General features: G+C 35.6%; 2 protein-coding genes across 3 annotated transcripts; one reads left to right on the forward strand and one right to left on the reverse strand.

Moving 5' to 3' along the window:
- The first annotated feature begins 1,150 nt into the window (after positions 1-1,150).
- On the forward strand, positions 1,151-14,460 carry LOC134801233 (retinol dehydrogenase 14). 2 transcript variants are annotated; one of them, XM_063773765.1, is made up of 4 exons: positions 1,151-1,403; positions 11,876-11,990; positions 12,491-12,669; positions 13,304-14,460. In XM_063773765.1, the coding sequence occupies exons 1-4, from the start codon at positions 1,295-1,297 to the stop codon at positions 14,047-14,049; spliced, it is 1,149 nt and encodes a 382-aa protein (XP_063629835.1). In that variant the 5' UTR covers positions 1,151-1,294; the 3' UTR covers positions 14,050-14,460. The 2 variants fall into 2 exon arrangements, with proteins under 2 accessions (XP_063629835.1, XP_063629836.1); XM_063773766.1 differs by lacking the exon at positions 1,151-1,403 and adding an exon at positions 9,291-9,401.
- A 2,472-nt stretch (positions 14,461-16,932) lies between these two features.
- On the reverse strand, positions 16,933-20,082 carry LOC134801234 (uncharacterized). The gene is made up of 2 exons (XM_063773767.1): positions 18,757-20,082; positions 16,933-18,386 (listed from the first exon to the last, which is right to left on the reverse strand). The coding sequence occupies exons 1-2, from the start codon at positions 19,945-19,947 to the stop codon at positions 17,166-17,168; spliced, it is 2,412 nt and encodes an 803-aa protein (XP_063629837.1). The 5' UTR covers positions 19,948-20,082; the 3' UTR covers positions 16,933-17,165.
- Between the last annotated feature and the right edge of the window lie 1,922 nt (positions 20,083-22,004).

Here is a 22,004-nt window from a genome sequence, read left to right on the forward strand (position 1 = left end):
GATACCTTTGGGTGTGGTGCTTTACGCACACTAATGTCCCATCCTCTCCCCCTGACGCAACCCCGCTTTTAGCATGAAACATGTCCCGATTGACATTATTTTTATTTTTTGTGGAAAGTATGTAAAAAAACTTTGTGAAAAAAATTGGTACTTAAACAAAAACGTATTTATTAAATATCTCATATTATTCTAAATTCCAAATTATTATTAAAAATACAATTATTAAACAAATATTTAAGGGAATTAAAGGGAAAGGGAAGGGAAGGGAAGTCAATGTCATTCTTTAAATTTTAGTGCAACCGCCAAGTCTGTGAAATTTGTCTCAGTAGGTCACACCTCAGACAATGTCCAGTATTTTATTAATATAGCACCGTTGTGGTTATGGCATGATTCGATATCATCTCACTAACAATGTTGCCTAGTGCTTACGGTACGGAGTTTCTCTTAAATGAGGGGAAATCTGCAGATGCATAGATTATAGATTATTCGATAGCAAAGTGTATGTATACCTATACTTTATTTGTTGCCATGGCAATGGCATCCTATATGCTACTAATCCAGAAACTATAAGACGTAGGTATATAAGTACTTATATGTATGTGTATAATTCATTTAATGTCTTTTGTGAGCCACTACGCTCACTACTTTAAACTATAAACTTAAAAATCACTAATTAAGATCTACATATATACATATATCATATTAGGTAGGTACTTGTAACTAAAGGCAACTTTTTATTGAAGGTTAAAATAATTCCATAATTATATTGCCAAGTTTCAAGCTTTACGAGAAATAAAAATATGTACCTACATTAAAAAAATACATAAATATTGGCATAATATTAATGATAGGCGTACCTAGGTATATAACAATAGAAGAGGCGTAATTAGACACAAAAGACAGTCAAACATTAAGCAAAGACTAAACAATGTATTAAAAAATTACAGTCACCGCTACCTCATCAACATTGAGATTTTCACACTTATAGGACGTTCACTTCAAAAGTTTTTTGCCAAAATATAACAGTAGCATTTAAATTCAGCAATCCTAAATTACGAGTATCTAACTGTTAAAAAATAACAAAACTTCACGAAAACTGTATAGAAATACACTGTTAATAAACCTTAAGACTTCATACTACAGATCACTTTTGAATACAATAACAGTAAATCAAAGAAAGTCTTCAGGACAAACATAAGCGTGCAGATGCCGTCGACTTTTTTACAAAGCCACAAGGGCGTTTTTTGTATACATTGCAAGAAAATAAAAGAAAGCTTTTGGAGGCATCGCAGGTATGACCAGGGTACCAATCAGTTTGAGCAGATCCGCAGACGGGCGTACACGTGACTTTATATCAAATTACTTGAGAAAGTGTTTCTGTCGAAGAGACGATAAATCAGCCGGTGAGTGGATACTTTTTTAGTGACCCGATATCATTTAGGGTTTTGGAGTTTAGGAAGCCTTATACTTAGTTTGTTTGTCGATCTTTCTGTCCGTCGCCGGCGGAAAGATGCATTAGGTAATTAGTTCATTAGGTGTTATGAGCTTAGGTTAATTGATATTTGGTATTTAAAAAAATAGGTGAAACGAGCATACGTATTCATAAATCGATTATCGGTATTCTGATACCCTCATCTTAAGACCATTCTAGTGCTATAAATCTGAAATTAATCCGGCAAAGTGGTGAAATAAAGCTTTAGCTCTACAGAGTCATTTCACACATTGAGATGACATTTCCATGGAGGTCTTTCAAAAATAAAATGGATCTTGGAGAAACGTTATTTAATCATTAAAAAAATCTCTAAAATAATCGCTCCGACTTCTTATACAGTATAATATGTCCCCCTTTGGAGGTAGCTTTTGAACTACTGATCCAAAAATATTGAAAAATAAAAATAAGGCATGATAAATGACTTTATGGAATATTATTTAGAATTTGCTCAGTGAGCGAATTTTGAGTTTTGGCCCAGGGTTCGCACGTTGGGCGAAAACTAAGTTTAATTAAGTATATATTTTTGGGCGCAAACTCAAAAAGTGCTCTTAAGATATTTAGAGATATTTCGTTTTGCTTGTACGGAATTCACTAATTGCATTTTTAGAATCGTAGACACACTGGGTTGGTTTTTTGAATGGTTGGTACTTTTTGATTGAGAACATCACAAATGGAGAAATGAAAGAAAGGATAGGCGCATTACAACTATCGCAATCGCCGAAGGCGTCCATAGGCTACGGTGACCGCTTACCACCGGGCGGCCGAAACATATAAAACCTAGTATTTTTCATGGAGTAGGTATTTGTGATCAGATAGTACTGTTTTTATCGTAAGTTGTCACTAACATATAATTTAATGCATACCTACAAACTTACGAGTAATATATTACATACCTTAATTTAAATAAAACATAATTAAATAACTAATCTATAAAACCAACCTTTGTCAATTACTTACATTTTTTATAGTGCATATAGCAAATATTCAAATTAAAAACGTTACAGTCTGTATAATGATATGCAGAGTTCGGACAATTTATCGCAATAATAAATATGGTATTGAACATGATACAATTTTTTTAACAATTTTGAACTGCAGTTTTTGAGTATAATCTGGAAAATTTATAAAGATACTTTGTACATAATATGAGTTTAATAAATCTTGTCCTATTTTGAGATATAAATAATTTTTATGGTTTTGCGATGATTTGTCCGACCTCTGATGATATGGATGTCTGCTACAAGTACACACCAACAAAAACTTCTACAATAACATTTACGTACTTATACAACTGTTCTGCTAAGATAATAAGCAAATGACATTTTAATTGCCTCATCAAATCATTTCAATTAGAATAAACGATGGTGTTTTGTGTTTGGTCTGCGGTGGCGAGAAAGCTGCATCGTGTCCGTCAAATTACCCACAATTTCTAATGACTTGGCTGTACTTTTACTATTTTACAAAAACAGGTGCCGTCCGGTCCGGTCCGCTATTTCTTGTTGAGCGTAATAGAGTTAGACCACCAAAGTCTGTAGCGATTTTGATAGCCCACGCAGTGCATGTGTTATTTATACTTACGTCATAATTTCATAGAAGTTTGACGTTTGAAATAACAGTTGCACTGCATGGGCTATCAAAATCGCTGCAGACTTTTCTTGGTCTAACTCTGTTTTATTTTTTGTGTGATTACGCATATCACTTGTTGCCCAAAGGTATTTCGTTTATTTTTAGAGAAGCGCTTTTGGGTTTGAAAAATGATTGTCAGAGTTTGAATTAAGGTTTAGAGCCTAAAGGATAATTTAACCCCTCTGGCAAATGTCTCTGACGGATAAATCAGTCAATCGTGGTCTGCAACGGACAAATCTGTGCCTAGTTTCTGCCATACATTGACAGATTTCATTGACATATTAGGCGCCATATATACGTAAAATACCGTATTAGAAACACCGAACTGCGTTCCAAAACTGGCATTGTGGATGTGGGCATGATGGCCGCAAACCTGAAATGGGACTGGGCAGGGCACATCTGCCGAATGCACCCAGAACGCTGGGCCAAAGTATCTACGGACTGGATCCCACAGGATGGATCTCGGGGCAGAGGAAGACCCAAACGGAGATGGCGGGACAACCTCGATACATTCTGTGTGGAGTGGCGGGAGTGTGCATTAGACAGAGACAAGTGGCGGGAAAGAGGGGAGGCCTTTGCCCAGCAGTGGGGCACACTAATAGCTCTAAAAAAAACGTAAATCTCAAATTATCTAATTTAATACAAAACTCTGTTTTTTTGGCGCTAGGTATTGACATTGACACCTAAAATATAACATTTCTTAGATTTTAATCCTATTTTTTTGTAAGTTTCCTTACACGTATCGTATATATTGCACTTTTAAACTTAAAATTTACAATACAAATACTCTTTATTACACACCTCAATAAATAAAAACAGAAATATTGGTAAACAACAGGCGGTCTTATCGCTAAAAAGCGATCTCTTCCAGACAACCTTTGGGTAGCTAGAATTTGAATATCTTTCTCGTCATATCCATCAATATCTTTCGCAATAAACCAACAGTATGTAGGCGGAGCGCAGGTGCTTTCGCAAACTTTCCCTTTTGTCATCTTAAATAAGAAGATGTACGTGTTAAGACCTTTGTGACCTCATAACTATAAAAGAGTCGTTAATACATTGTCACGTTTCTAGTCATGTTGCACCTGCACTAAAGCTATTAAAACTTTTAATTGTTAACTAGTGATTGCCTCTCATAAACTCTGTTGCTGGGAATAACGCGCCTATTATATTACCTATAGTTAGTTGAGACTAACAATAAGTATAACAATAGTTTTACATTTTACATCTACGTATACAAGACGTATACGTAACATGTCATGTTTTTCGTTGGTATATTTTAGTAAAGTTTTGTTTTGCATTTACCGTTAAAGTTCTATATAGTTCGTTTTTTTAGGATTAGAAAAAGACTGCGCGATCCTGACATGTCTTTTATAATTGAAAAACGCTCTTTAAAAATAAGAAGACTCCGAAAAATTAGAGACTTGTGAAAGCAAAATAATGTAATAAGATTGATAATTATTACAAATTTACCGTGTCTTATTTTTCAAAAGTGTTTTTCAATAAAAAGACATGTCAAGATTGTTTACCTTTTTTCTAATGCTAAAAAACGATCTATAGGCGCTTGGAATACTTGGCTTGAGGCCAAGGGTCCCATTTGTGTACCTATATATGTTATTGATTAAGATTTTGACTCCAGCAACAGAGCCAAAGGGAAGGCAAACAAACTTTCGCGCATACATTTAAAAACAATCTGACGTGACGTACCTATGATTGGTCAGAAGTTTTGTGTATTTACTAATCAAAAAACTTTTACTTACCTACTATGTACTTCTACTGACTCAGTTCGTGAAATAATTATTTTAAGAAAAACCTTAGTTATACGAGTGTTTATAATATATAATTACCTATAAGTAATACAATTGAAAATGAAACTATAAAAAACTATGCAGCATTTTAAATTGGAAAGTAAAATGCATCAAACGGTTGATACAGTTCCATTCCGTTACAGCTTGAATATTTAACGAATTCATTCGACGCCCAATTATACATAGTTTAATTACTAAACTTAATAATTCGTATGGTTCAGTTGTTTTGTAGTTGATGAAAATTAGGTGGCGATGGTTACGCATGTTTTACGAGACTTGGCCGTGCTCTGCCGTGCACCTAGTTGTAAAAAGGGAGTTACAGAAATTAGGCGTGATTTTTTTTCGGAAATAGAGATAGGAAGTTAAGGATTGAAAAGCTGCAATGGTTACCATATTGGCGAAGGCGATGGTGACATCGTTTGAGTGGGCCATCGTCAAACACAAGTAACACAACTCTATGGTCGAAGTTGTTTTGGAGTACACTTGGAGATGGATCTATATTCAATGTAAGCCCAAATGTACCTAATTCATGTATATTGATGAACTATTATAATTAGGTAGATAATATATTTTAGAAAAAGTTTAAAAAAATAAGGCAAGTTCTTGAAGAATGTCCCTTAGGTAACATATTAAAATATGTTTCCGAAAAATGTTTCATTTGTGTCGGATTTATTACAAGATTAAAACACGAATTAAATTAAAAGAATTTACTTATCTTATACGGAGTTAAATATATACTGGATGTTTGGTACATCGTTTGCCAACTTAAAACGGCAGATAGGTTGAGTCATTTGCTAATATTTTCCCAGGCCTAGAAAATTTTAATTTTGCGTACTTTCCTTTTTCAGCTCTATGGCAGTTTTTCGTAAATTTCAAATTTTTACTTGCGCAGTAGTACAAAAAACTATGGCAATTTTTTTTTTCTAGGCATGAGTAGATAGCAAATGACTCAACCTATCTGCCGTTTTAATTTGGGAAACGATGTACCAAACACCCTGTATAATTAGATCATTATAATCATAATGATATAATCATCATCAGTATATTATATATATGTGTCGAAGTCTAGTCAAAGGTCCCACTTTGTCGCTTACGAGTACCATAAGGACTAGATTTGCTTGTATCTTTATACGAATAAACTGTCTTGTTGTGTTGTTTGTGTGTGTGTGTGTGTGTGTGTGTGTGTGTGTGTGTGTGTGTGTGTGTGTGTGTGTGTGTGTGTGTTGTCGTCTTTATGGCAAGATGGCAAGCGACAAAGTGGGACATTTTGCCGGCCGCGGACACATATACCTACATATGCCTATATCGTGACAGAATAGTCAGAAACCACCAGTGAGATAGAATTTACACCACACCAGCTCGGAAAGGCTTACTTTGCACTTCAAAAACTGATAGCAAAGTTGCATTTTATTCACATATGAGGCAAAGTAATGAAATGCAAATTTTGAGTTGTTTTCTTATGTTTGCTGGTAGAATTAACTTTTAAATTATGATTTTGGATGATAAATATTTAATAACATTCATTTGGACTTTATTTGGATTTGATTTGGTTTGATTTTGTTTGATATTTTACATTTAATATTTGCTTCGGGTTGGTGTGGTAAAAAAAAATGAGTTTGACTCGGGGGCAAATTAATTTTGTTTTACCCTCGTGCTTCGAAACCCTCGCAACGCTCAAGATTCCATTTTCGAACCACTCGCTACGCTCGTGGTTCAATTTTGGAATCTTTCGCTTGCTCGAGTATCAATATTAACACGAGCGGTTAAACAACAACTTTGCCCACTTGTAAAACAAATAGCTATTAGCTTTAAGTGTCAAAATAATTCGTCATCATAATAATCATTATGCTAATATACAGTTACTTAATACATTTGCCGGAAGAAATGCAATGTCAAACAGAAAATTGTTTACTAATGGATCTTCACATTACATTAGCTACCAACAACTTTCCATATTCACTTGTGAGTGGCGCCACTGTCTTCATATGACCCTTAGTGTATCATACACTTGTCGTTTTCAAGCAAAAGGAACTACATATTTATATAGTTGGTCAACTAGATCGTCAGGAGAAAAAGGCGGCAAATTTGAAAAATGTAGGCGCGAAGGGATATCTTCTCATAGAAAATTTGAATTTCGCGCCTTTTTCTACTGACAAGATTTGCTTGACCATCTATAATTTGTCGACAAGGACAATTTCTAATGACATCTCTAAGGCAGTAGCGCTATTGGTACCTTTTCCTAAGAACAACGTTTAGTTCCGTATTCGTCCGTCGGTATGTAAATATATCATGTTAGTACATAGTAAGCGAGTGGGGATACAGAACTCAGGTTACGAACTTTAGTTGTAAGCAAATGATCTTTTTTGTAGTTGCGTGAGGTTGTGTGGTTAATTCTAACGTGATTTTAATTTGTGGTCTAAATTAATGTAAGTATATAGAATATTATAAACGGTATATTGTGCGTGTGTTGAACACATTAGTGAAAAACGTGAGTAATTTCGTGTTTTAATTTTGTATCCATCGCCGTACAAGCAGGGTAACGCTGCTAGTGTGATGGGGACCTTTGGACCCGGCATGGCTCAGAACGCGTTTTAGTTTCTTAAGTTAATATTGTTAAATGTATCTTTTGTGAGGTAAAAATAAATGTATTCGTTTGTAATAAATCCGACACAAATGAAAAATTTTTCGGAAACTTATTTCAATACAAGGGACATTCTTCAACAACTTGGCTTATTTTTTTAAATTTTGGTTTTTTGGTTGTCTACGATAAAAACGACTTTATGTCGAAGTAGTACCATAGCTATATGATATTTTTGATATCCCTATACCAACCTATATTTATTGGGACACATATTAGACACCGCTGTAAAGGCCCCTGTACATATTGGGCCAGCGTGGGCCAGTCTGGGGGACGCATTTATGCGTTAGAGGGAGCAAGTGATATTGCTATCTCATTCTACCGCATGGCTGCGTCCCTTGGACTGGCCAACGCTGGCCCAATATGTACAGGGGCCTTAACACATTGGGACAGTTATGGCTTCCCATCTTACGGGCCGTAGCATATTTTCACATAATTACGTGCATATGCAACGTCGGTCTATGTTGCTCTGTGGTCTGTGACCGATTAATCGGTCTTTGGCATTGAACCTGCGGTGCGGATATATCGGTCATTGGCGTCCAAAAGGTTAATAGGAAAACAATGCATACTTAAAGTGAAAAATATAACGAAATTATAAAAAAATATTATACGCTGTATAAAATTAATATTTCTTCAATATTTCAAAAATATATGTATAGTAGGGTGGTTCACGTTTGTATGGGAAAAATTCAAACTCTAGTTAGAAGAAGCGGCACCCCCTCATTTTGTTACACTTGTTATGTTGACAAAATACGCCAAGTTTTGTAATCTTATCTCAACTACAAGGGGGTGCTACAACACTTTGAAATTTTTCAAAGTTGTATGAAATCCAAAAAAATAAGTATTTATTATTCAGAATTTTATTTAAGTATCTGGTTTCACACTATTTGCACATGTGATTTATAAGTTTTTTAAGTAGAAAAACATTTTTATTTCTATTTTTTATAATTTTTCAAAAGTAAGATTTTTATTTTTTTTAAGAAAGTAGTGGTTTTATTGTATAGGTATAAAAGAAAACATTTTTTATACCGCACAGTCGACAACTGTAGGTAAGTACTTACATTAGAAATGCTTTTTTCATGTTTTTTTTCGTATTTTAATTTTAAAAAATAATGTCAAGTTATTACCATGGGTATTGGACGTAGTTTATCGAATAAGATCCATCCTCAAAAATTTGGCAGTTATATTCATTTAAAATACAAATTTTTGGCAGAGAATTAAAATTTTATCGACAAATTTTTGTGGGTCCTTCTCCCAAAACCTAAATTAAGTACATTGTCACAGAAAAGTGACCGGAATCGGTAAAGTTACACAAATTGTGACGTTCTCAATCAAAAGGTAGTATATTTTCGCTTGCCATAAGGGCGCGCTGACAGGTTATTCGTATAAAAATACATGCCAATTTCGTCTTTATCGTAAGCGATGAATGAAGAATGTCACCAATTATCAACGTCATCAAACAACTTCTTAGGCATGTCATAATGACGACATCGTCGTCTTAACTGTCCATAGGTGGGCCTTATTACAATAGGCATTAGGTCCACCGATGTACAGTTAACAGTGTGAACGATGGTACAAACAGCAGCTGTCATTGGTGGGCCTTATTCCTTTTGTAATAAGTGTCACTGTCCTTTAACAGTGTGAACGATGGTATATACGTCAAAACCAGTATTTTAGGTTACCCTTGAAGAAGCGAGTTCCGTGATGTCGTACTTCTCTTTATCACGTTTTAAATAGTCATTTAAATAAGTGAAAGTGCTGACAATGTGTGGAGGTTGTGCGGAACCTTTTTTGTATTTATTTGGATTTAAACAATTCTCCATATATGTTTTTCTGAGTAAGAATGTTACTTAATTATTAGTACCTAAACAAAGCTTAGTTGACACATCTTTTGCATTGATACCTTTATGGCTGCTTGTAATATACTTAGGTAGGTATATCTATTTTGATAAACAAATACGGCCCGTCCGGTGTTGAGTGCTTACGTTAGCCTATGGACGCCTGCAACTCCATTTAGTGGGTACCGTGCGTTGTCGCGGCCTATTATTAACATCTCATCTAGCTAGATCAGTAGCGTTATTCCCACTAGTTACCACCAAGTTGTTACCACTGGTACTACTGCGAAAAAAAATCACAGTAGTTACCACCAACTCGGTTTGGTGGTTTCCCGGTAGTTACCACTGGTAAAAGGTGGGATTTTTTTTTCCTTTAGTTACCACCAACATTTTGTTAAATTTCAATTTTCCCAGTAGTTACCATCAGTGGTAAAAGGTGGGAAAGAAATCCCAGTAGTTAGCACTGGTAAGAACTTGGTGGAAACTAGACAGTGAGAATAACCCAATCAGTGGTTCCCAAAGTTGACTGGGCTCCGACCCACTTAAGAAAAACTGCCAAATTCGAGACCCACCTCTTGGCTGTTTTAAAAAGGGGGCATGAAATATTATGGAATCGCTCAAATTCCCTAGTAGTTTCAGGGCCCACTTAATATTCGCTCACGACCCACCGATGGGTCGCGACCCATAGTTTGGGCGATGCTGAGCTAGATAGCTGTGCACTCTCTTCTGAATACCCACGATAGTTAGGTATAGGTAACCTTTGTCGCCTTTGTTTAACACTTGGGAAAAACTTCTGCCGTTAACTGTACCCATCTGCCATTTCAAGCGGTTTCCCATACAATAGTCATTTATTCCTGATTAATATATTTTGTTCCTGAGTCATGGGTGTTTTCTATGTATATAAGTATGTATTTATCTATATAAGTATGTATATCGTCGCCTAGCACCCATAGTACAAGCTTTGCTTAGTTTGGGGCTAGGTTGATCTGTGTAAGATGTCCCCTAATATTTATTTATTTTTTATTTATTTAGGTCTTTTGTGATAGGCTAAAATAATCTTAGGGTATTCTATAAGTACTTAATTTCTAGGTTAAAACCTTACCCATTTCATATGACAGAGCGTTTGAATTCATACAATTAGGTCACGCGTCATTTAGAACTAATTTATATTCTATTCAAATACAATGTCAACTGTTGAAACGTATTTTGTAATTAATTAATTATCATTCTATTCGACGCTTTAGTTTAGTGTCCGAGTTTGCCAATGGATTAATTATCTGTTTTATTTTTCGGTAATACTAAATATCTATTGAGTGAAAGTGTGTGAAAAAAATGTGTGATTGTATAACGAATTATAGTAGATATATTATGATAATTGTGTGTATAAATGTTACTGTTAATATACGTACGTAATCATTCAATTAACTAACTACTTCATTATGACACTGATTTAAACTTTCACGAATTTTACTCATTATTAGGTATTTACTAAAGCATCTTTTCATTATTTTTTACTTTCGGAGGTAAATTAAAAAACTTAATTATACGCGATTTAGTCCCGTTTGACTGTGAAGATTTTGTGACATGTGATTTATGTGCCGTGGTAAGCATCACTTCACTGGCACCGAACCAATATTTTGATATTCGTTTAACAAGAGACTAAAGTTATTGTTTACATATAGTTAGTGCAAGCAAGATATTAAATGAACCACAATAAGCTAACGGTACCTAGATTCCACTTTTGGAACCATTCGCTACGCTTGTGGTTGAGAGGAAAATGAGCAGAAGAGGTAAACAACTTTGCTCCCTTGTATAATAAATAAATAACAATAATAAACTACGAAACAAAAATAAGATTCCCATCTCCAGAACTACTAAATATGACTCGTACCTAACTAATAAAGACAAATAGATGGTTTCCAGGCCATAATCCGGAAACGGATCGCTATCATTATGCGACGTGTAGGCCGTGTACGTGAGAGCTCCAACAGCATCCGATTGTCCGATAGCTAGACACTGGCATAGTCTACTTTTACATCTTCCTACATTTTTTATTTAATTTTCTATTTTAAATTTTATCATAAAGTTATTTTATATATAGCTTCTGTAGTTGCATATTAAATATATTATTTATATTAAAAAATGAAAACGAAAAAAAAAACTTGATTAAAATTAATTTAAGTTTGACATTTTATTTTTTACTGTATTTAATCTTACCTATAATTACTATTCAATGAAATGCTTAATCAATTAAATTTTAATGTCTAGATTTGTTGTTGTTGTCCTACGGCACCCCAGAGGTGCAAAGGGCCTTCACTAGCTCGCGCCACTCCTTCCTATCTTCAGCGACCCTTCTGGCCTCGCTCCAGCCCAACCCGACCGCTCGTAGTTCATTTGTGATTGTGACGTCTAGATTTAATCGTTCTTAATTTTATTATAAATGTTACATGTATAAATAAAATCTCACCTGTTCCAGACATGATCGTGGCAGAAGCCTGGAGGTCCAGTTATATCTTCTGGGTGTTCCCGCTCCTCATCGTGCTGGTCATCCTCGCTGTGCTTGGCGTCTTCACCGTCCTCCTCGGAATCAGGTAATTTATTTATGACAGTAGATGGCGCTGCCGGCCTGGAGTATGTCTGGAGGGTTGATAAAGATAAATTGCGTTGTCGCAGTTTTTAGCAAAAAGTAATAATAGATATACTACTATTACTAGTAGGGAGGGTAGTGGCTCTCCTAAAACAAAACAATTTACGAAACAATGATGTTGAGCACAATTTAATTCGTTAAAATTAAATAATTATATCACGATATGGTTTCCCCTTCGGAAGCCGGTGTTGCTCGAAGGGTTTCCCCATTTATTTTGGCAACCACGGAATCAGGTACCTCTCTCTCCAAAGCCTCAAAACTGTTACTAGTTACATCTAGTTATTAATGCAAGAGCATACCGAAACTCGCTTGTGGTGGCAACAGATGGCGCAACGATCAAAATGATTATGCTAAATCATCTTTTAGAGCGTAAACTCACACCTGGTCCTTCGAACCGGATACTTCTAAATACCAGTAAAATATTTTAGCCTGTCTTTTTCCCAGGTTATACGCGCAATACACCTGCGGCCGCTACCGTGGTAAAGCCAGGATGGACGGCAAGACAGTGATCGTGACCGGCTGCACCAGCGGTATAGGTCGGGAGACGGCCAAAGAGTTGGCCAAGCGGGGCGCTACGGTCATCATGGCTTGTAGGAATGTTGAGGCGGCTGAGAAGATTAAAGGTGAGATAAACTACAATTCACCTGCGGTAAGGCCAGGCTGGACGGCAAGACAGTCATCGTGACCGGCTGAACCAGCAGCATTAGCCGGGAAACGGCTAAGGAGTTGACCAAGCTGGTCATCATTGCTGCTGCATTGCTGGAATGTCGGGGCGGTGGTGAAAGTTAAAGGTGAGCTCCAATACTAGGTACGTACAGCTGACCAAGTGACCATCCGTGGACACATATTATAATATTAGTTAGTGTGGACAACCGTACCCGATACCTGAATTTTTTTTTTGCCCTGACAATCTTTGGTCTGGAATTTCGGAGTCTGCGTTTTTAAGATGGTTATGCTAGTATTTAGAATTTTACTTCTAAGTAGGTCGATATTACCTGTGTGGTTTACTAATATGTGTACAGCCTGGCAAAAGAGTAGAAATTAAAAAGTGGCAACACTGTAATAGTGTCGTCCCTTTCAAATCAATTTATATATATTTTTAATTTCTACTCTTTTTTGCCAGGTCCGTTTTAATATATTACAACGCTGTTTGGTATGGAATATACCGATCAAAATCTAACAAGTTTCTGTACCGTTCTTGAAAATATGACTGCACCATGTTCAACATTTCCTCATATTTCCCTTTTCCTTTTCCAGAGAAAATCATCGACGCCACAAAGAACACCAAAGTCGAAGTGAAGAAGCTGGACCTCAGTTCCTTCTCCTCCGTCCGCGCTTTCGCAGAAGACATCAACAAAAACGTCCAAAAACTAGACGTGCTCATCCACAATGCCGGCTACGCTGAAACCTTCAAGAGAAACAAGTCTCAGGATGACATTGAACTAACAATGGCTACGAATCATTACGGTCCTTTCTTGCTAACGCATCTTCTCATTGATTTATTGAAGAAAAGCGCGCCATCACGAATTATCGTCGTCGCTTCTTCCCTTTATCGCCTAGCTACGTTTAATCTTGAAAATCCTAACCCAACATCAACTTTACCAGGCTATTTGTACTACGCGTCAAAGGAAGCTAACATCCTCTTCACCAAAGAGCTGGCAAGGCGTTTAGAAGGTACCGGAGTTACAGCCAACTGTCTTCATCCAGGCATGATTGACAGCGGAATCTGGAGGTCTGTCCCTGCGCCTTTAAGCTGGGGTCTTTGGGCTATCAACAAATGCTTCTTCAAGACTCCATTCCAGGGTTGTCAGACATCAGTTATGCTAGCTGTAGATGAACAGCTTGAGAAGGTTACTGGAAAGTATTATTCGGATTGTGCAGAGAGCGCGTTGTCGGAGTCCGTTTCTGATCCGCAAAGGGCGAGGAAGCTTTGGGAAGTGTCGGAGAAGATGGTGAAACTTGAGGAGAATGATCCGAGGATTGAAGCGGGAGTACAGCAATAAGAGCATATTGAAATGGCAAGAAAATGAAACAGCAGACATATTTTACATTTGAAACTAGCGTTGGGGATTTTGACAGTATCAGCAAAGCAAAGTACTTATAGCAACAGCAAAGCACTTTTGTTTTTTTTTATTAAGTAATTCATCAGACAAAGCCTTTTGATTTGTCTGTTTTATTAAGTAGGTAATTGGATCAGTAGGTAGGTCTCCAACGAGATGTCGCTTGTTGTATCATGGCGACCCTGTGAGAGTCCTGTCTTTGGAAATCTTGAAAAGATTTAAAGATAAACAAAAGTGCCAGTTTTCTCGCCTTGCCGTCGTTATTAAATCTTTTAAAATGCGATATGCGATGCATAGCTCGAATTTAATCTTTTGTATTACTTGTAGTTGATGTTCAAGTTAGGAGTAGAAGGCTCAAGTAGGTTTACGTGTAAAATGGCCCACAGATTAATTACCTGTTCGCCGGACGATATCAGCCTGTCAGTTGTTCGGAACTTTTGCGATTAACTGACAGGCTGATATCACCCGGCAAACTGGTTATCTGTGGGCCCCTTAATATTTATATAATAACTCTTCGATGAGTAAAATTAGTATTTTGACTTAACAAGTACAATATACAGAAGTTCCATTATATGTTTCATATTCTAAGCATTAAGTTTTCAATATTTGACAAAGCACTATTTTCATGTAAAATTAGGTACAATTACGAAGTTTTTTATGTATAAGCCAGCTTTTGTAATTATAAGATATTAACTTATTTTTGGAAATATTTTATTTAAATTAAGGTGTTTTATTTTTGTAATAAACATTTTTATAAAAGTAGTGTTTTCTTATCACCCAGTCTAATTAACAGTTTATTTTAACTCTGATCTAAAACTTGAGTTGCCAATTAATTATTATGTCCTTATTATTCCTTTTTAAATGCCAGATTATAAACACCAACATATCCCACAGATCGAAAGTTTATTTTTTGGCTCTTCTATTTCTTAAATCGGACTGGACTATAAAGAGTAGGTGACCGTGGCGTCACAATTTTCATTTCCGTTTCCATATAAATTCTATAACGGCTAATCATTGACACTTATAAAGGGGAACCGATTTGACTAATTAGTCAAGTAAAGCCTGACCAGTAATAAATGATCATTGTCAAGAGGGCGCTGTTATTCTCGATCATGTACCTATAGGGTGACAGTTCACTTTAGTATGAAAAAAATCGTTTCAGGGAAATTCCGCAACATGACGCGTGATCATATATTTGGTTATGACATCGATAACCACGTCTGTCAATTATCAATATTATCATACATTGATCAACGATTAATTAATCAAAAATATAACTAGTAGAGGGAGCATAATTAAACAACTGCTTACACTATGATTATGTATTTTCATATTAGTATGCTATACTGTTTTTTATGCAATAAGTTATGGGAGAGTGAAACTAAATGTATAAGAAGTGTTATATAAGTCTATAATAGTATTTTATACAATCGTGATATAATAGAGTTTTTCAGTCGAGTACCCTATTTAGGCAACGAAGCTTGCTGAGTTGCCTAAGTAAGGTACGAGATTGAAAAGCTTGATTATATCACTATTGTATACAATAATTTTTCTACTAGTCAACAAAAATAATACTTTAAACTAGTAGAATCATACAAACAAACCAAACCAAAAGTATACAGCTAAGATTCGCGAACAGCCGCGATACCTTCATACTGGTACGCGCCCCGGCCGCCGCGTTGGTAAACGACACCTTCTCGTAACTCATGAGGGCCTGGTACTTGCTCCGCGCTAAATTCAATTTTTAGACAGTTGTTTTCTCGATTTTGGCCACCGTAGCCTATGGAGACTAACAAGCAACACTAAGTGGTTTTCGTAGTCTATGGATGTTGCTATATTAAGGGTGTCACATGCGCGTTTCTGACTTATGAACCAATTGTTTCTACTGTACAACCTAAAATAATTAATTTGAGCTATGGTTTTGTTTCGTCGCGTCGCGTCGTTCGATGGCGGCGAGCTGTGATTGGTCAATTTCATTATAGTTGACTAAACTGTATCGATATGAATATTATAGTTGAAAATTAATTAAAAATACCCAATTGCAGTTTGGTATAAGAAATCTTAATTCAAGAATTACAGTCGACTAGTAGAAAAACAGCTTTAATCAAGCTAATAAGGGATTAATAAGGCTATATAGTATTATAATGATTTCAATTAATTACAGATACAGTGCATAATTATTTTTCATCGTTTTTTCACGGAAACGTACGAACTTGTCTTGCTATTTCAGACAGTCTCGGTACAAAAAGTACTCCGAGAAAATACGAAGGAAAACCTTTATACACTACATCAGTATAGTTTCCTTTTAACAATAAATTTGACAGCGATTGTAGATTTAAGGGTCATCTACAACTTACGTCAATTTTTTAGGGAGAAATATTGTACAATTATAAATGTGAGGAAAGCAGAATATGAAAAAGGTGAAATAGAGGCTTTTCGAAAATCGTAAAATTCGTGTGACGTCATTTGTGGACAGCCCCTTATCATTACTACAAAAAGTGTTTATGTATAGAAAGAGATAAAGTGACATTTCAAATCAATTGGCATTGAAAATTCATGATTAAATTTTCTTAAAGGCATGTGTATTTACTCAACCTATCATAGCTACATAATTAAAGTAGAACATTAATTGAGAAATTCATTAACAAATAACATACAAAGCAACAGCAGTTCCTATACTAATATATACAAGGAGCTTTTGTTAGATTCCAATACCTGCAAAAAAATTTAGGTCAAAAGTCTATGCTACTGTTATTCTAATATGCATTTAATATCTATTTCAGCCTAATGAATCTTAATTTTTTTTATATATTTTTCAAAACTGACCACATTATTTTAATGATTCCAAAAATGTATGCTGATATACTATGAAGTTATTGGAATCTAGCAAAACCATGGTGTGTAAAAAAAATGTGACTTTTTCTAATAAAAGGTACCACACCATAAGGACGCTTTGACAGGTTTTTCGTATGAAGATACAAGCAAATTCGTCCTTCTGGGCCGGACCTGGTAAGGTACTGACAATCTGGTATCTTTTACTTGAAAAGTCATAAATAAGCTCAGTCTATTAGATCGAATTGGTCTAAAAACGTGTTATCGACACCTAAAGCCGTCCCTAAACTCTCTCTAGGCCTCCTGCCTTCAGTCTTTTCTATGTCATCGCAAATCTCCTCCAAAAAGTCACTCCCTTTCACCGATAGCATACTGCAACTTGGACTTAATAGGTCTGGTAATAATACCTTATTTGCTGCGAACACGTCCACGTTGACTGCGTTAAAATTTTCTTTTTCTTCATATATAGTTTTAATCTCATCATCTTTAGCTTCTTGAGCAATAACATTTGCGCGTACCTTTTTAAATCTATTAATAATCTTCTCTATAGAGCTTGGTTGTTTTATAGGCACTGGAATCTTGCTTTTTGGAGTATCATTGTCATTATCTATGGATTTCTTTGAGCATATAGACGCTATACCAGACTCTATGCTATTTTCAATGTTGTTTATATTGTCATTCAAATTGTCTATGATTTTAGCTTTTGCTGGCGTTATGACTAAAGTTGGTATAGGAAAATTCGGAGACTCTACAATTGTTAATTTCTTTGGGGTGTTTTTTTCTTCCAATGCCATGATACCAGAGACTTCTAAAAGAGAAGGACTGCCTTCCTGCATGATTGACAGTTTTCTACTCCTCTTAGCGTATTTGTTATCTTTATTCTCAAACAGATTTGGCGAGGAATGGCACCGGAACAGACCATTTTCGCTCGAAGTGTTTGAGATATTAAAACCAGCTTTTGAAGTATTCGAAGCATTGAATAAGCCACCCTTTTTGATTATCATGCTCGGTCTATCAAGTTTGAATTTGTGTTTTTTCGTGCTACTAGATTTCTTGTGAGTTGACAGTAATCTTTGTATTTGTTGTTTCGTAAAGCCTGCGGAACATTCGGCGATAGTCTCATTGCTTCTCGCTTGTACTTGTGAGATTATTGACAAATTATGCACACTCGTAGTTGAACTCCGATGATCATAAGGACCTGATATGAAGTTCTTCAGGAAATCATCTCTAGGTGCTTGGTACATTAAGGATCTGTTCTGCGGTTTGACGAAAGATGTTGTGTTAGTTCTTCTTAAGTTGAAGTGTTGTTTGGTTGCGCCGAGAGGAGTGAACATGTCGAGGTATGCGTTATTGTCCCTTTTCATTGAAAGATCCGTGAGATCAGGTAGTGGTGGTATTTCATTGATGTCTTTTATTGATATTGACTGGTTGAAAGATAGTGGTGATGGCTGAAAAAAAAGAGAAATGTTGTTAGTTAAGATTGTTTTGGGTTTCCCTTTGAATAGCTTTGGCTTCTTGATTTTTTAAGCATAGGTAGTACATTTTGTACAAATGACTTTCAAATGTGGAGGAAAACGATGATTATAAATACTTGTAGGTATGGTTTGGGTTGACAAGAAATGGTATTGAACACATACACAAATTCACTACCAATAGTAACTTTTTGTGTCAAACGTAACAATTGGACATATTTAAATATTAAACAAATTCAACAGTTTCACAAGTTGTCAATGGAAAATGATTTGGCAAATATATTGGTTGAAATTCCTGACAGAATTTTAAGACAGTCATGTTACAAGCTACTTAAAATATTCTTACCTCCAACCGAGCCTCGGCATTTCTCAATCTTTCCGTCAAAGCTCTCATAGCCTCGACCATCTCCAAATAACTCATATTACTCTGCTCCAAGTACTTATTAAACCTAACTACCTCATCCCCAATCTGTCTGTTCTTTAAAATGTAACTCACTGCCACTATGTACCCTCGAATTAAGTTTGGGAAACTTAACCGATCATTTTTCACTATATTTTTGAGTATATATTTCTGCTGACTGTTCACTTTTTCTTGTAATACTTTTGTACTGATGTCATCAGTATTCGGATTATATTCAAGTATGAAAGAGTTTTTATCCGCCTCTCCAGTTTGCCGTTCTATTAATTCTTTACTTAATGCCATTGTTTTTGACGCTGAGTTTACGATTGGTGACATTTTTGTGTTCCATTCCGTTTCTAATCTATCCAGTTCTGAGTCCGTATCTTTAAGCCATTTGCTGAAGTATTGGGCAGGTTTGTGGAAGTTCTTAATCTCTAATATACTTGCTTTAGTTTCCTCATCTATTGTGTTATCTTTTACAAAGCTGTCCACTAAACTTGCAACTTTCTCCTTAGGTTTTAATTTAGTAAATTTATCCTCCATCGAACTGATTCCATTTCGAAATAACTCTGCTATTCTTTCATAATTCTTTCTCTTTTCTAAATAATTTGATAACTTCAGCAGCACAACTTCATTTTCTTTCTCAATAGCTTGCGCAAAACCTTCCTGATTTTGAGATTTGTATTTTTCCGTAATGTCAGCGTAAAGCTTTTTTTGTTGGTCTTTTTTCATCATGGACTTAAGTGTGCACTGTACAGCCAATTGGGATAGTTGAAACATAAACAGAGTCACTTTGTAACAAGCTGGATTCACCAAATACGATGACATTACCGGAGAAAGCAAGCCTTTACTACTGTAATCTGCTATAAAGCTAGAGAGCTCATTTCTATAAGCTCTTTCTGTCTTGGTATCATACAAAGGCCATGATAGTGATGACGCTTTTCCTGGGTCCACAATAGACACTAAATAATACGAAAGAGGATTAAATACATTCTGTGTGAGCTTCTCCAAAGCATCTTTATGGAATAATTGCTTCAAATCAGAAGGCAGAGGATACAACTTGCTGATAATGGAAACATTCAGGAATGTTTCTGTTTTCATCGAGCTCACAAGGTCCCGCTGCGCGGATACAGCCATGTTGACACTTTCTGACCACTATCACATCTAATCCATGTTAACTAGTGAAATATACCCTGCACTTAGTAAATTATAAATTGTTATTTACGTTTTTTAATAGAAATGAAATATGACTGAAGCGAGCGACAGTGACTCAAGCGAGCAAGAGATGCAAATATGATTTCAAATAAACGTCAAAATGTCCGTTACAAGGGTGCGTTTGAGCAGAGGTATTTGATACCAAATTAAATCTGCTTTTGGTCTAAGATCTCACATATATGGTCGACCTTCACCAATACGTCTGACGGATGAAACTTATATTTTATAAAAGAAAATATGTTCCAGAACATAAATAAATAGGGTTGCCTAAAGAAATATGGTCAAGGCTATTTTAAATAAATTTTTGAAAAAATATTTATTTTCGTCAAATTTCACCGATTTGTCTGACGCACGAAATAAGTTTCAATCGAAAGTATACAACTTGTACAACATAAATCAACCAGGTTGCCTATCTTTTTCCGGTCACTATTATGTGGTTGCCGTGTTTAAAGAGGTGATTTTATATCGATAATTGCACTCATCTGTTTGACGCTAGAATTATACATCAAAATGATGGTAATTTTATTGCAAATACAATGGTATAGGGCTGCCTGCAAAAATCCGGTCACAAATAAGGGTTGCCAGGCTGTTAAATAAAATAAGAAGGGAAGACTTTTAGCGATAACTCATAAATGGCTTAACTGATCAAGTTTGTTTTTATTTTATTTGAATGAGTTTTTTTAGGCACTATTTACATGATTTTTTTCATATTTTTTGGACTAATGGTTCAAAAGTTAGAAGGAAAAACCTTTTGTTTTCTTTCTAAACGATTATTTCCGAAATGATTCACTATATTAAAAAATGTTGTTTATAGACCCCTATTTATTTTAAATGGTCTATCTAACGACACCTCACACTATAAGGTTGAAACGATAAAAAAAATTGTCACACACATTTTGAATAGAATAGAATAGAATAGAATATGTTTATTGCTCACATATTGATCTTACTCTACAAGTACAATAAGGTTACAACATGTTACCCTACAAGGGCATTGCAAATACACGTGCATATAAAATATGTATACACATAAGGGGCTGTCCATAAATTACGTCATCGATTTTTGACGATTTTGGACCCCCCCCCCCCCTATAATCATCCAAAAATCATGCTTCAAATGACCCCATTTCCTCCTATTTCATGCTACCGTCATCCGATGTCCAGACCCCCCCCCCTAATTTGAAATGACGTAATTTATGAATAGCCCCTAAGAAAGGTACACTTCTTTCAAAGCGATTATTTCCGAAAATATTCACTTTATCAAAAAATGTTCGTCTAAAACTCCTGTTCATTTTGAAAGACCTATCCAACGACATCCGACACCATAGGGTTGAAACGAAAAAAAAATCCTCACATACATTTTGTTTTTTCAAAGCGATTATTTCGTAAAATATTCACTTCTACTCTCACTAGCGTCAAACAGATGAGTGCACTAATCGATATAAAATCACCTCTTTAAACACGGAAACCACATAATAGTGACCGGAAAAAGATAGGCAACCTAGTTTATTTATGTTGTACAACTTGTACAAGTTGTATACTTTCCATTGAAACTTATTTCTTTCGTCAGACAAATCGGTGAAAACTGACAAAAAAATTTTTGTTCTAAAAATTTTTTTAAATTGGCTTGACCATGTTTCTTTAGGCAACCCTATTTATTTATATTTTGGAACATATTTTCTTTCATATTTTCATAGTTTCATCCATCAGACAGATTGGTGAAGGTCGACCATATATGTGGGATCTCCTACTATTTTTTATGTACTAAAGCCCCCTCCAGACTATGTGCGTGAATCGCGCCGCGACGTCGCGGAGCGAACATATCGCGAAGTTGACGTATGACTCCACACTCGCACACTTCACAGCGATTTCGCAGTTTGGTTTGCGGCAAGATGGCGGAAAAGCATCAGCTGATCGAGTTTAACTGTTAGTTATCTATGGTATCATACGTGATTTAGCTGTTTTTCCATTTTGTTTTC

Source organism: Cydia splendana, chromosome 21, assembly GCF_910591565.1.
Source record: "Cydia splendana chromosome 21, ilCydSple1.2, whole genome shotgun sequence".
Classification (NCBI taxonomy): domain Eukaryota; kingdom Metazoa; phylum Arthropoda; class Insecta; order Lepidoptera; family Tortricidae; genus Cydia; species Cydia splendana.